The following is a 13,962-nucleotide window of genomic DNA, read 5'->3' on the forward strand; positions in this document are numbered from 1 at the left end:
ATCAAAAAGTTACTATCTAAATAAAAATCTTTATTTCCTTGTAAATGTTTACAAAAGGAAAAATACGCAATTGTTTGTACACCTATAATTGCAATAGTTGGTGTAATTTGAAAAGACTAATAATCGATGTATTCGATGATAATTTATTTGCCGCTAGTGGATCAGCTGAAAATGAAATAATTCATTATAAAACAGGGAATATTGTTAATTTAAATTAAGTTGGCATTGATAAGTACTTACAAATGGCTTTGAGATCGATTTGATGTAAAATATCGTAGAATACTAAATACGTGGTGAGTTTTGCAAGTTTTTCCGGTTCAGCTTGCACGGTTCCGTTTATTAAATATTGACGAATCAGTGGTACTAATTCTAAAGAACAAAAAGTAATTTCTGCCTAAATTTGTAAGTTATTCAGGGCTCGAACTAGGTCCGTAAATTTGCTTCAAGTCCGTAAAAATCCGTTTTTTTTAAAAAAAGGTCCGTAAAGTCCGTAATTTAATTGATAAAAGATGAAAAATTCGTAAATTGTACGATATAATTTGAAGAATTTTAGAGATACTTTCACTGGTTCGAGCCCTGGTTTATTTAAAAAGGGAGTGTACGAAAATAAATTATTTATATTTATATAAATTGAAATTTAAATATTTACCATCTTCCCACAAGTCCATGATCATTGCCGTTTTTTGCTTAATCGCTAAAATACTTTCCAGAGTTAAAAGTCGATTAGAAGTTTCTGAATAATTCTCACAAAGAATTCGTGATCCGACTAGTTTAATTTGCCAAACTAAATAAGAACTAGGCCTCCTTTTTATTTCCTCTATCGTTTTGTACAAATTAACCCAAAGTGGTAGAAAACTCACTTTATCTTTGATAACACATTCGTAAGTGATAATGGGAAATATTTGCAAAAAATGCCTTTCAGACTCGGACATTTCCTCTAAAATTTGCTTCAATTCAATATCATTGAAGCTCTCTTGAATTTTCTCCGAAAATGACGTCTCACCAATTTCCATTCTATCATTAACGAAACTTGATTGTTCTCTTATTGAATCCGTTCTATCCATCGAGTCATTAATTTTCCTAGGCGTTTTAATTTGATTTTTTGATGGACAAATGTCGTGTAGAATTTCTTCTTGAAACTTTTGTCTTGTAGTGCCGTCAAGAAAATATTTCACTATATTTAGAATTGTTTTATCGTTCGAGAATGAGGTGATGTGCTCCGATTGAGCTGCCCAGGCGATAACATTTTCGGTCGTCAAAGTCCTTGCCATGAGACTTCGAAATCCCTGAAAAAAATACATTTTTTTAATTACAAAAATTAATTTAAACATTTTGTATTTAATGTAAAAATGTTGAAAATAACGAAAATAGTAATGAATGATTAATTACTCGAGGGTCTTCTAAGTAGGATAAACATCCGGCTCTTTGTTTGACATCCAAAGGTTCGCATCTGGAAAGCATGTCTTCGAGTTGAGTCCAATTTTGACATCTTTCGAAACTTATTTTCCAGTAGCGATCATCGTTTAATTGCACTTTTTTTAAACTGTTCATTTGAGGTAGTAAACATGGGGCTTTCATTATTATTTCCTGGCCTTCTGACATTTTTTCCGTTTGGAATGTTAACGTGACGGACGCATAACAATATTGAGAATTGTCAATATCTCGCGGAAGGAGCAACCGCGGTTCTGCTGCCAACACGTACAAATGCCTCAAGGCTTGAAGATGATATCTAAAAATTCAAAAAATTATTTTAAACTACGATAATTTGTTTCTTTCAATTTAAAATAAATTATCGTACCTATTGTCATTGCTGTGAGTGGGGAATTTGGGAAAAAGAGCTATTATTAAGGCAGCGACGGCACTCGGACTATTTGATAGCGTATATCTTCCACCTCCGAGGAATAAAAATCCTAGAGCCATGTGTGTTGACAAATGAGAACCATAAGTTACAACATTGTTCGTTGGACCAACACGAGTTCTTATGTATCTACACATTCTCATAACCTATTTAACAACCAAGAAATAAACCGAATTTCTTTATATTAGAATCTCTCACTAAATTACAACCAAAAAATTACTTAATTTCTAATTTTCAAATTTATATATATACTCACTTCCAAATTTCCAGTTCCGGCCATTACGACCGAAGATGCCAGGATTACGACATTCAAACAGGTTTCAATTGTAAATTTCCCTGCCAATTCAGCAATTGGTTTATGTGACAAAGAAATAAACAAATCCGCATAACTTTGTAGAGTTTTGAATGCAGTATCATTTGCAGTGCCTGCGTATTTCAATCCCAGTGCCATACAAGCACCAGCAATTATATTACAATAGGCTTGACTAAAAAAAAAAAAACATTTAGTATTTTATATTTTTTCAATTTTCTTCGAAGAAAAATTCTTACTTCATAGTTTCCAAATCAACTGCCTCTGTGATTTCTGGCGATGGTTTTATTAATTTGTACTTTTGAACGATTTCCGGAACATGACTAGAAACCCAAGTTTTCGTTGGTTCAATTTCGTTCCAAAGAATAAGAGCTCTTGATAAAATCCTAAGCATCAACAAATCGGGTCTTACAAAATCGAGTAAATATTGCGTATCTGGAGCGCGCATCCATTCGGCGACTGCTCGATTACCAGAGTTAAAGTACATGAGACCTAGTGCAATTGTCGCTCCTGGACTCGTTACATCGATATTTATTGAATCACCTTCACGAATTTGATAACTAAAAAATAAATCTATTTAATTACAATCCTTTTCTTTTTCTTTTTTTTTCCTATGTGATTTTCTTACCTAGGTGATTTATATTTATCTTTCTGAGCTCCCATGAAAGGCCTGACGTTCCCTCCAACCATGTAGTAATGCAAAGTATCAGGAATATTTCCAATGTCACAAGCACCTCCGCATTCAAGAACCACGAGGCCCAAGGCAAGACCAGCAGCTAAAGAGTAAGACTCCCGATCGACACAATTCTTCATTTCCGGTCCCGGTGGTCTTCCTGAATTTACAATTTTATTAAAATTATTTTTTGATTTTAGTAAAAAAAAAACATTAAAAATTTGATTGATATTACTGACCGATTTCCGACAAAAGAGCGTGAGCAATGTGCCTGTGAGCCGTTCCTTGATAAACGAGACCGACGCCCATTAAAGCAGCGACTTGCACATTTTGCTGTACACTCAATTCAATGCTAGTTGGAGGCAAAAGAGTTTCGACATGAAGTGAGAGTAACTTCGTCATGGAAACATCCATTGTCCCTCGATGAGTGGCAGAAAGTCCAAGAAGAAGGCCAACGCTGGTCGCTTCGTGACACTCTACTAAATATTCATACATACTGACTGGTGCGAGATTTTTCAAGTGTCCGTTTAGTCCGAGAGCCATTAGAAATCCGGAATGTTCAACGCCAAATTCACCCTGTTGCTGTTTATTGTAAACTATCCAAGTGGAGTCAATATTCGACGCGTCCGGGTGTATTCGAAGACCCGCTGCTACTCCGTTATGGAAAAGTGGCCAAAGATTCATATTCGGTGGTACTTCAATGTGACTTAGTTCAACTGTTGTTCCACGTGGTGGTGCTTTTCCTAAAAAGAAACATTATTCAGACAGTTTTATCGCAACAATTTTTATAGGTATTTTGTCTCAATTTCAAAAATGTAAGCACGTGTAATATTTACAGACCAGTTAAACATAATCTCGGAATTGGAAGTTGTTCAGTGATGATAGGAGTTGCAGTTCTGAGAGTAAACATTCCTCTGGCAACGGGCAAAGCCATTGTTCTGGTGCTGAGAACAAGTAAATGTCTCTCCTGCTCTTCAATGAAATCATGATCACTGACAACTGGTCTTTGAACGACAGAAATTTTCACAGGCTTTGAAGAATTCAGCAATTTTCTTAATTCCGCTACTCTATGATCTTTGTTGAACCTTAATTTAAGAATCTGAAAAACGAACAGAATTCGATTACAAATTAACAAATTAACATTATTTGTAAAAGTACAACCAATATAATCACATGTTATATTATTTTCTCAAATAAAATAAATATATAAATAAATTTCGCATATAATAAATATAATTTACAGTATCGTCAAAGTCCATGCCATCATCTTGATCGGGATCATCATCTTTGATTGCGTAATTTTTTCCATTTTCTAAATGATCGGTTTGCTTCTCTGGCAAAGAATGTTTCTCCAAACCTGCTAAATCTTGCCGATCAACTAATTCGTAGATATCAGCTGGCCAATTCGAGAGAGGTTCCTCCCTACATCTGTGCATAACATCTTTTAATATAACAGCAACACCCGGTGGCAAAGTTTCCAAGTCCTTTTTCCTCATTCCTGAAAATAAACAAATAAAAATCTATTTTCTCGAATAAAATTTTTTTTTCTTATTTCTATTTTATTAACTCAATTAAAAATTTACCCAATTCGTGGTAAAGTAGAAGAATCCTCTCAGCAATCGGTTGTTCAAATCTTTTCGGTACATCTCTGGGAATAAATTCAATATCTTGACTATCAACTCGACTACCAGCTGGTACAATAACCTTGATATATCTCTCCATATCCAACTGATTAACTCTATTTTCATTTGCAATCAACGCAAACAATTGAATAATATTTCTCGTCTTCGTATTAACATGCTTGAGATATGGAAATGGCGTAACATTCTCAAAGTTCATTAAATTATTTAAAGTCTCAAAAATACTCGACGGCTTCATTGACATGTAATTCGGTGGCGTAATCTTCTGCAAATCGACGTCCGTTATTTGCGAAACGAAATTTATTTTACACTGCTTTGGATAATCAAGAAAATAATGATGTAAATAATGATCGAATTTCAAGTCCTTACTCATTTGAGAAAGAAGTTGTGCCAACAGTGGTAGACTTTCAGTCATGAGACAATTTAATTTCAGTTCTTCATAAAGTAAATGAAGGGAAAAGAGTACTAGAGGTAGATAAGGAAATAAGGAAGCTTGTGTGTTTATTTTTCCATTACTACCCGCAGAATCGATGACAAAATCATCTTTACTCGATTTTGAGAATTTCGTCAAACCAAGAATATTTGAAACAAAAATTTGTGTACTCTCGTAAACGGACATATCGGCTGTATAAGCCCAATCTTCCAATGAGCCGCACTCGTTTGTTTTTTGCTTTTTACTCAGAACGCCTGAATTATTCGTCTCCGTGAGATAATTTGCCTCGGTAGTTTGAATCAAGGGCAATTTATCCACTTCATAACCGAGAAGTGTGAATAAAATAACGAGAAATAAATGCCACTCTTGTTTTGGAGAGAAATTTTGAGGACCTGGCGCATTACGAGCTCCGTACCATTTGACTAATAATTGCATTGCTAGATCACGTTGTAAAACACTTTTAAGTGTTTGTAAACATTTTGTAACTGAAAATAAAGTTCGTAAATTAATAAGACGTTAACTTATAAAATAAATAAAATATAATAATAATATAATAAAAATAAATTAAAACCAAAGCAGTTAATAATTTTGTATTATTTTATCTAAAAAAAAAATAAAATAATAAATCAAAAATTTCCTTTTATTTATTTAGAATAAATATTGAAATGTGTCTATTGTTACCTAATGGAGATGTACTTGACAATGGAAGAGTGATTCTAAAGTAATTTTGATTTCCATATTCCAATGTGAGTTTATTTCCTAGAGAATCCTTTAAAGCTACAAGATTTTCGTCAATTAACGATGTCTCCAATAAGTTTGAAGGTTGTCCACAAAATCCAACAGGGCTTAATAAATGCAGTCCTTCCTCGAATTTTATATCATGCGAAGAGGCACAACTTGGTGATAATAGAGAACTTCTTCTGGGAAAAGGAGAGACTTGTCTACGTAGAGGCATTGGTTTCTTAACAAATTGATTGAAACCCGTTAATGATGGTAAAATACTTGGAATGTGTACTTTTCCGACTAATGTCGTACCGGAATATAAAGTAATTCCATTCGACATGTCCATTATTGCCACCATATTAAGTTTCTGAAAAAATTAGAATAAAATTTTAGTTTATTTTTCGAATCTAGCAAAAATTACGCGCGCGAAACGCGGTATTACGTTTATTATTATGCAAATTACAACATTTTTTAAACTTCAACTACAATTTTTGAATAATTTCTGATTCAAAATAAAAAAATCACTTATTAACTAATTAGATAATTAATTAGTATTTACTAAATTCAACAATTTTAATAACATTCTTTGAAACATTTCAATTTTCAATTATTTAATTATTATTTATTACTTTAAAAAATGTTAAAAAATAATTGACGAATAAAATTTGTCAAGTTGTTTTTTTGAAAGATACTTACTGGTAAATTGATTGCATCTTTGGCAATAATAGTAGTAACCATTCCAAAAATAATTTGCTGTTGTTTATTTGTTTTTTCAAGGCGAACCAAAAAAAGTTGAGATCTATTAGGAACCAAATAACCCAAATAACTTTGTCCAACAAGATCGGTGGTTAAGAACACTTTTGTCCCTTTGTCGGCAATCACGTCTCTAAACAATCAAAGTAAAGAAAATTATTGTCATATTATTATAATTATAATTTTCAATAGAATTATAATTATTATAATTACAGTTCTAACTTTTCACAAGAATTATAATTATAACTTTTCAAAAGAATTATAATTATAATTTTTCAATAGCATTATAATTATTATAATTACAATTATAATTTTTCAAAAGAATTATAATTATTCATATAATTATAAAAGTTACTTTTAATTGAAGTAAATGATTATTCTACAATTGAAATTCCTACTTGGAAACAGTGTTGCTTTCCGTCCAAACGTGATCAAGACAAATTTCTGGATAAACTGGTTTACTCGGAGTAGTTCCAATATCTTGAAACTGCATACTGTTGTAACTTCCGCAAGGACTATTTTGCGAATGTCCCAGAATATTCGTAAACATTGTTTGATGAAGACGAGTTTGATGAATATTTGTTCCAGGAGGAACTCCCGATAAAGGAGAGAATCCAGAATGAGTTGGCGATTGACATCGGGATATTGTTGCCATTGGACTCTGTGATCTCGAGTGCGAGTGCATTTGTTGCTGTTGAGCTGGCGATTGTCCACTGCCTGAAGTTGTTGTGTAGGAAGTTGTTCGTGATCCAAACGGACTATTCGTCAGTCCCATTCCCAAGGCAGATAATGGCGGATTTGGCATTCCTGGATTTATATTAAAGTATTAAATACACCAAAGATTTTTACATCTTTAAAACAATTTTCAAATCGTCAAATGAATTTTTAAATTCTCAAATCAATTTTTAAATCTTCAAATCAGTTTCTATTCTTCAAATCAATTTTTAAATCTTCAAATCTGTTTTTTAATCTTCAAATCAGTTTTTATTCTTCAAATCAAATCTTTAAATTAGTTTTTAAATCAATTTTTTAATCTTTAAATCAATTTTTGAAGATATGAAAGTAGGAAAAAAATGAAATTTACCAAAAAGACTTAGAGCCTTGCCGGTGATACTTTTGTTCAAGGAAGCGTTACTGCCGATGTTCTTTGGCGAACTCGTAGAGTAGTTAAATAAACTAGGAGTCGTGTCATTACTTCCACAAATTATTTGACATTCCTCTGGAGTTGCTTTTCGTATTTTATACACAGAATGTAGTCCAGTTTTCGTATCGTAAATTACAGCTAGAGATGGTTCAGAACTAGTGAAAACGATTTTCTGTGACGAATCGCACATGTACGATATGCTTCCTGAAACAAAATAATTAAATAGAAATTAGAAATATTTATAATAGTCAGATAGAAATTAGAAATATTTTTAATAGTCAAATAGAAATTAGAAATATTTTCAATAGTTAAATAGAAATTAAAATAGTAACAAGTGAATAATAGAAGTCTTTCGAATTTCGATTACCGTGTTTTATCAGTAGAGGACAAATTTCATCTAGAGGATGCATCAGAGAAAATGCGACTGGCAAATGACTGTCAGAGTTTGAAAGAGCTCGGCTCATTTCTAAAGACGTATATCTAGAGGAAGAGGAAGTTGAGACTTCCGATTTTTCAAGCAAAAGCCCAAATTTTGTTGGCCAGACAGCAGAAACCTAAACAATAGATTTATTATTTTTTATTTCTACAAATGAATTTTGTAGAATTTATTTTATTTAATTCGTCAAATACCTGAAATTGTAAACTCGAAACATAATCTTCGCCAGTTTCGGTAAAAACCTTAAGAGTGTAGGTATCGAGCAGACAAATGCAGTCAATAGTTTTTCCTGCAGAATTATCGTCATCATTTAAATCCTTACTTTTTGATAATTGTTCTAGAGTGTAAGTTCTAAAAGAACACCATAGAGCATGTTTGATATCATGCTCGCAAGTATAGGACTTTTGGAGTACTCTCGTCGATTGGTTTCCTTTCGAATGAATTGCTACTTTTCCTGAACAATAAAGTTCTTCCTCTCCATTCACACCATCGTCACGAACTATCCAAAATTCTTTCTGCAAAAAGAATTTTCAATTAAATTAATGTCTACCTATTTGCAGGAATTCAATTTAAAAGAAATTCAATACATTTCGAATAAATTTAATTTTAATTATTATTTATTAAAATTTTTTGATAAAATTCTTTGCAATAATTGAAAATAATATTTAAAAAGAAAAATTTAAAAAAACGTTAAGTTATAGATTTTTGTATTTTGTAACGAAAAGAAGAATTTTTAACAACAAAATTTCGGTTAAATTAAAAGTATAATAAAATTTTACTTACAGACGGTTTTTCGGAAATATTAACTTCCCTGAATTTTTGTAAAAGGACGCTATCTCCTGGGGCCGCTTGATTATTCGCCACAAGTTGACTAATCAGAGATCCAGGGTGCCTGAGGACCGTCTGACGTCCACCTGGTGCAAATTCCTTGGAACAAGACAAATTTCGATGGGGAATTTTTCATAAGTTAATCAAGAATTACAAAAACAGTTAAGATTTTTAATTTATGTGTATAATAGTTTAAAAAATGGAAAAAATGTAATTTACAATCGCTTAGAAAAAGAGGTTAGGTTTGCAAAAACTCACCAGTGGATCAGAGGCGGCAATCATTTTCTCCCTGGATTCATCCAGATTTGCTGAATTAATTGTAGTTTTATATAAACAGACTCAATGAATCTTGGTCTTCGAGAAATTTCTTAATATATAAAAGTAAACATTATTAGAGAAACAATAAAGTTAATTTCCCTGGACGTCGCCATTTTTAATTCTTCTACTGCGCTTGCGTTGTACTTGAATCTGGCGGCAAATTTTATTTTACAGTTAAGTAAATAATAATTTATAAATTAAAAAATGCGATATATTTTTTACACATTTATATAAAATATTTATTTATATAATCATAAATTATATATAATTCGTTTTTTTAAAAAAATCGCATTTTTCCAATAATTATTTTTTAATTTTTGTTATAAAGCTAGTCTTCTTGGTTGGGAGTTACTGAAAGAGAAAATTGCTTTTTCAAAAATTTATTTTTGATAAAAATATTAATGTTAAATTAATAATAGAGAATATAAATAAATTATAGAAAACAAGATTGAAAGCCGTGAATATTATACGAAATACTATAATAAAGATTTTTCATACACGAAGTATATAATTTCTTGTATCAGAGGAATAATTACAAACGCAATTACAATAATGCATTTTACTTAATATTTTCGTCAATAATTGAAAAAACGTCTTTTTTCATTCAATTTGTATAAATAACTAAGGAATGAGAGTTTACCGAAGCATTCATAATTTTATATAATACGTATAATGATGATTAATAAACATTTACAAATTAATGTTCACCTATTCAGTGAAAAAGTCAATTCAGTGCCATCTCATTCATAAACATTGCACTTGATAAAAAAAAACATTTCTCTTGCAATAAAAAATTCGGCTTAGTTCTAGAGTATAGAAAATTTGTCAAGCAAGGCTTTTTTTAGTTTCTTGTCAATAAACCGCAATTTATTTAAAAAAAAAAAGAAATTATTAGTCATTAAAAAATTACCTTCAAATAAAAAGTATAAAACTTTCAAATATGCTTTTTGTTCTTGTTCTTTATCACAGTTTTCAAAAGATACAGATAAAATCCCAATAAATAAAAAAAAATTGATTCTGTGAAGAACTTTTGTGTGATTCAATCGTCTGGAAATAATCCTCTATTATATTACACTTGATTAAACAGTGACGTATAAAACTTGAGTTAAAGTTATCTTAAATATTTCTCCCTTCTTATATACTGGTCTCAATATTCTTCAAATACTCGGTATTTATAAATTAGTCGTAAAAAATATGCGCAAAAAAAAGGATAAAAGCTAAGGCTCCGGAAGAATTGTTCTTCGACGCTGTTTAAAAAAAAATTGGTTTTAATTAACATAAAAACAACGCGACAAGTGCGACAATTGTGCAGAATTTTTTTTTTTTGTATTACTTTTAGAATGATCTCATATTAACCGATTGTTTGAAATAATCAATTCAGAAAGTCTTGCGATGAATTGCTTTAACTCCATCATCTTCATATTCTCGTTTACTGCACCACATTTTTTTGAATGTATCTAAAGAAGCCAAAATTGATCCCCCTATCCAAGTACTGTATAGACGTTCTTGAGGAGCAGATATCTGAAAATTTATTATTCAATTTAATTGAAATTCTTGGAAATTATATTCTTATATTCAATTCGTATAATTCAATTCAATTCTCACCCTAATTTTAATGTCTTTTGGTGACATTTTGCGAATTTCAGCAAGTAATCTGTCTCCGAATCCCTAAAAAAGAGTTTTTTATATCAAATTTGACGAATATTTAAAATTTCATTGTTTTTTTTTATTAATTTTCTCTTCAGGATTGCCACAAAAAATAAATTTTGCTTTTCCCTGATTTCCAGACAAAATTTTGATTTTGACTATTTTCCTGACCTTACAAAAATTCTGATTCACTCTAAAAATGATGAGATACTTAAAAAAAAATGTTCCAATACATTTATTTGCAAAAAAAAAGTAAAATTATTCGAAAATATCAATAATTTCATTTTTAAATAGATATTTAATTATTATTATTATTATTATTATTATTATTATTATTATTTTTCCTGTGAAATTGTTTTCGAAAATTTTGTTAAAATAGTAGATATTGAAAATCATTGAATTCAGGAAATATTTTGAAAATAATTGAAATTTTGACAAGAATTATATTAAAATTTTGGAAAATAATTGATTTTCTGGGGATTTTATTATTTATAAAAATAATTGAATTATTGAGAAGAAACTTATAAAAAAATTTGCAAATAGTTGAATTCTTGTGGAATTTCTATTGGTTATGAAAGTAATTAAATCTTTGCGTAGAATTTGAATAAAAATTTTTTAAATAATTCAATTGTTTGGGAAAGTTTTATTAAAATAGTAGATATTGAAAATCACTAAATTTTGGAGTTGAATTTTATTATTTTTAAAGATTATTTAAATTTTATTTACTTTTGAAAATAATTGAACTTCTGCAATCATTTCAAACTTCTCAAAAATTCAATTTTTTCCAGTAAATTTTAATAAAAATCCCTGACTTTATTCTCTGATTTCCCTAACCAACTCTACTTTCTCTGAATTTTCCCTAAATTCCCCGAATTCCCTGACCTGTGGCAACCCTGTAGATGATAGATAATTTGTTTCTTACACGATGTAGAGTAGATCCTCCGGACAGAACGATATTTTGGAATAGTACTTTTCTTAAATCTAAATCAGACTTTTGAATCGAATAGTTGAGAACTTCGTGAAGTCCCTCACACTCTTCTCCTATTAGGTCTGGTCTGAAAAGCACTTCGGGTGCTCTAAACCTAGCTGGTCCAATCTAAAAAAATAGAGGAAATTAATAAAAAATTTAACTTTTTTGGAAAAATGGAAACTCAGTAAATGTGTGGATAATTACTTCTAAATGACTTCCATCTGGTAGGACGTAGTGGAACTTTTCTGTTTCATTAGTTTCCTCTTTCTGAGGATTGGTCGACAAGTAACAACATCTCTCCTTAATTGTTTTGACAATTTCAAATTCTGCCGATGTCTTGAAATTAATTCCCTCCTTTCGAAGTAGAAGCCTCAGGAATCTGGTGACATCGCGACCTGCTATGTCTACCCTCATTATGCTATGAGGCATCGCAAATCCCTCGTAAATTGGTACTGCGTGAGTAACGCCATCGCCTGAATCCAAAACGACTCCCGTCGTTCTTCCAGTGGCGTATCTATTTCAAGTAAAGAATATTATCAATTTTGGTAAAAGAAAATCAAAATTAAAAATTAAATCAAAATTAGTCAAAGAATAATATCAAAATTAGTCAAAGAATATGAAATTATTCAAAGAATATTATCAACATTATTAATAATATAAATCAAAAAAGAATTTTCTTGCATTTATATCATTGAACGAATTTAACTGCAAATAAATTAATTTCTACTTTTCATGATCGTGAGTTTTTCAGAAATTATTAATTAAAAAAAAATTGCTAAAAACTATGAATTTGAAGTTAAAATAAAATAAATCGTCGCATTGTTGCGACGTTACGGACTTCAGTCTCGTACACCAAACAGGGTGTGGCTCATCGAAATAAAAACCGTTTCTTATAATTAAATTACCACTTACAAACTAAGTACTGCTTGCATAGAGACAAATAAAGCAGGAACATTAAAAGACTCGAAGAAGATTTCAGCTGCTTTCTCACGATTTTTCCTAGGATTGAGAGGAGCCTCAGTCAATAGAACTGGATGCTCTTCACTGAAAGTTGCTAACTGATCTTTGCTATAAACATATGTCCAAATTCTTTCCATATCATTCCAATCGGTGACAATTCCATGTTCCATTGGATAACGAAGGGAAAGAAGGCCACGATGTTCCTCTGCTATGGGTCCCACAAATAAATCTCCTTCTAAAGCACCCGCCATTACACGTACATGTTTTGGCCTTCCAATGCTACAAATAGAAAAAAACCACAAATAATTAATTATTCATTATTAATCTACCATTCATTTTTAATTATTACGAAAAATAATTATTTAAATCGACAAACTTACTAATTCGGAAATCTGCACTTTGGAATTTGATCACCGGCAAAGCCAGCTTTAACTACTCCAGAACCCTATAGAATTCAATTATTTAGCAATTGTTCATAAATTAACAAAAAATAAACAAAAAAATAAATAACAAAATACCAAAAATTAAAATTAGATGTTGAATGGATTTTTAAATATCGGAAAGTTACATTTTCTGTACTCCAAAAAGTAAATGACAAGTTTCAGTTTAAGACACTAATAATAATTATTTTAAGGTATTAATTTATTGTATATAATATAAATAATAGTAAACATAAAAAAAGCTAATTATTACAACTCATTAGCATATTTGATAAATAATAATTGAAACAAAAGAATAAATAGTAAAGTTACGATTTAAAGGGACCAGTTTTTTTTAAAGTTGTATTTTAATTATGTTTAATGTAATTAATAGTTGTAATTTAAACCATTGTCATTGACAACCAAATATTTTCTAAATATTGTTCTATTTAGTGTAGAAATGGTAAAAGAACATGGCTTGTTCTTCTTTTAGTAGAATTTTGACACTTGTGAAAGTTGTCGTAAATACCAAAATATTGCTAATTGGGTGAAATTATAAATACGTACGTTATCAATAACGACAGGTTGATTAACAATTACATCGTACGGTTCCATTTTTAATAAAAATGTCCACTTTTTTTTATTTAAAAAATGTAATACAATGCGAGTAGGTTAACTGGGTATAACCAGCAAACCAGTGTGAAGTCAACTGCAAGTGCAAGTTGGTCATAGACCACAAAAGAAGAAAGATATTCGACTCACTATTCAAAAGAAACTAAAGTCAAGTTCAATTCTCTTTCTCAAAAAAGTAATTAATTACAAATAATTATAATTGCAATTAAATACAATT

General features: G+C 30.4%; 2 protein-coding genes across 2 annotated transcripts; both read right to left on the reverse strand.

The window, feature by feature from the left end:
* Positions 1 to 9: 9 nt before the first annotated feature.
* LOC122508963 (anaphase-promoting complex subunit 1) lies at positions 10 to 9,235 on the reverse strand. The gene is made up of 20 exons (XM_043622660.1): positions 9,057 to 9,235; positions 8,754 to 8,897; positions 8,165 to 8,485; positions 7,902 to 8,088; positions 7,475 to 7,738; positions 6,789 to 7,197; positions 6,334 to 6,523; positions 5,596 to 6,004; positions 4,425 to 5,399; positions 4,083 to 4,339; positions 3,682 to 3,940; positions 3,081 to 3,584; positions 2,797 to 3,001; positions 2,408 to 2,728; positions 2,115 to 2,343; positions 1,799 to 2,004; positions 1,390 to 1,729; positions 650 to 1,286; positions 241 to 369; positions 10 to 165 (listed from the first exon to the last, which is right to left on the reverse strand). The coding sequence occupies exons 1-20, from the start codon at positions 9,078 to 9,080 to the stop codon at positions 83 to 85; spliced, it is 6,093 nt and encodes a 2,030-aa protein (XP_043478595.1). The 5' UTR covers positions 9,081 to 9,235; the 3' UTR covers positions 10 to 82.
* Positions 9,236 to 10,055: 820 nt separating this feature from the next.
* Positions 10,056 to 13,832, reverse strand: LOC122508956 (actin-related protein 1). The gene is made up of 7 exons (XM_043622649.1): positions 13,680 to 13,832; positions 13,074 to 13,138; positions 12,646 to 12,972; positions 11,938 to 12,247; positions 11,686 to 11,859; positions 10,722 to 10,784; positions 10,056 to 10,637 (listed from the first exon to the last, which is right to left on the reverse strand). The coding sequence occupies exons 1-7, from the start codon at positions 13,725 to 13,727 to the stop codon at positions 10,494 to 10,496; spliced, it is 1,131 nt and encodes a 376-aa protein (XP_043478584.1). The 5' UTR covers positions 13,728 to 13,832; the 3' UTR covers positions 10,056 to 10,493.
* Between the last annotated feature and the right edge of the window lie 130 nt (positions 13,833 to 13,962).

The sequence above is a fragment of the Leptopilina heterotoma genome, unplaced genomic scaffold (genome assembly GCF_015476425.1).
Source record: "Leptopilina heterotoma isolate Lh14 unplaced genomic scaffold, ASM1547642v1 Lhet_59, whole genome shotgun sequence".
Classification (NCBI taxonomy): domain Eukaryota; kingdom Metazoa; phylum Arthropoda; class Insecta; order Hymenoptera; family Figitidae; genus Leptopilina; species Leptopilina heterotoma.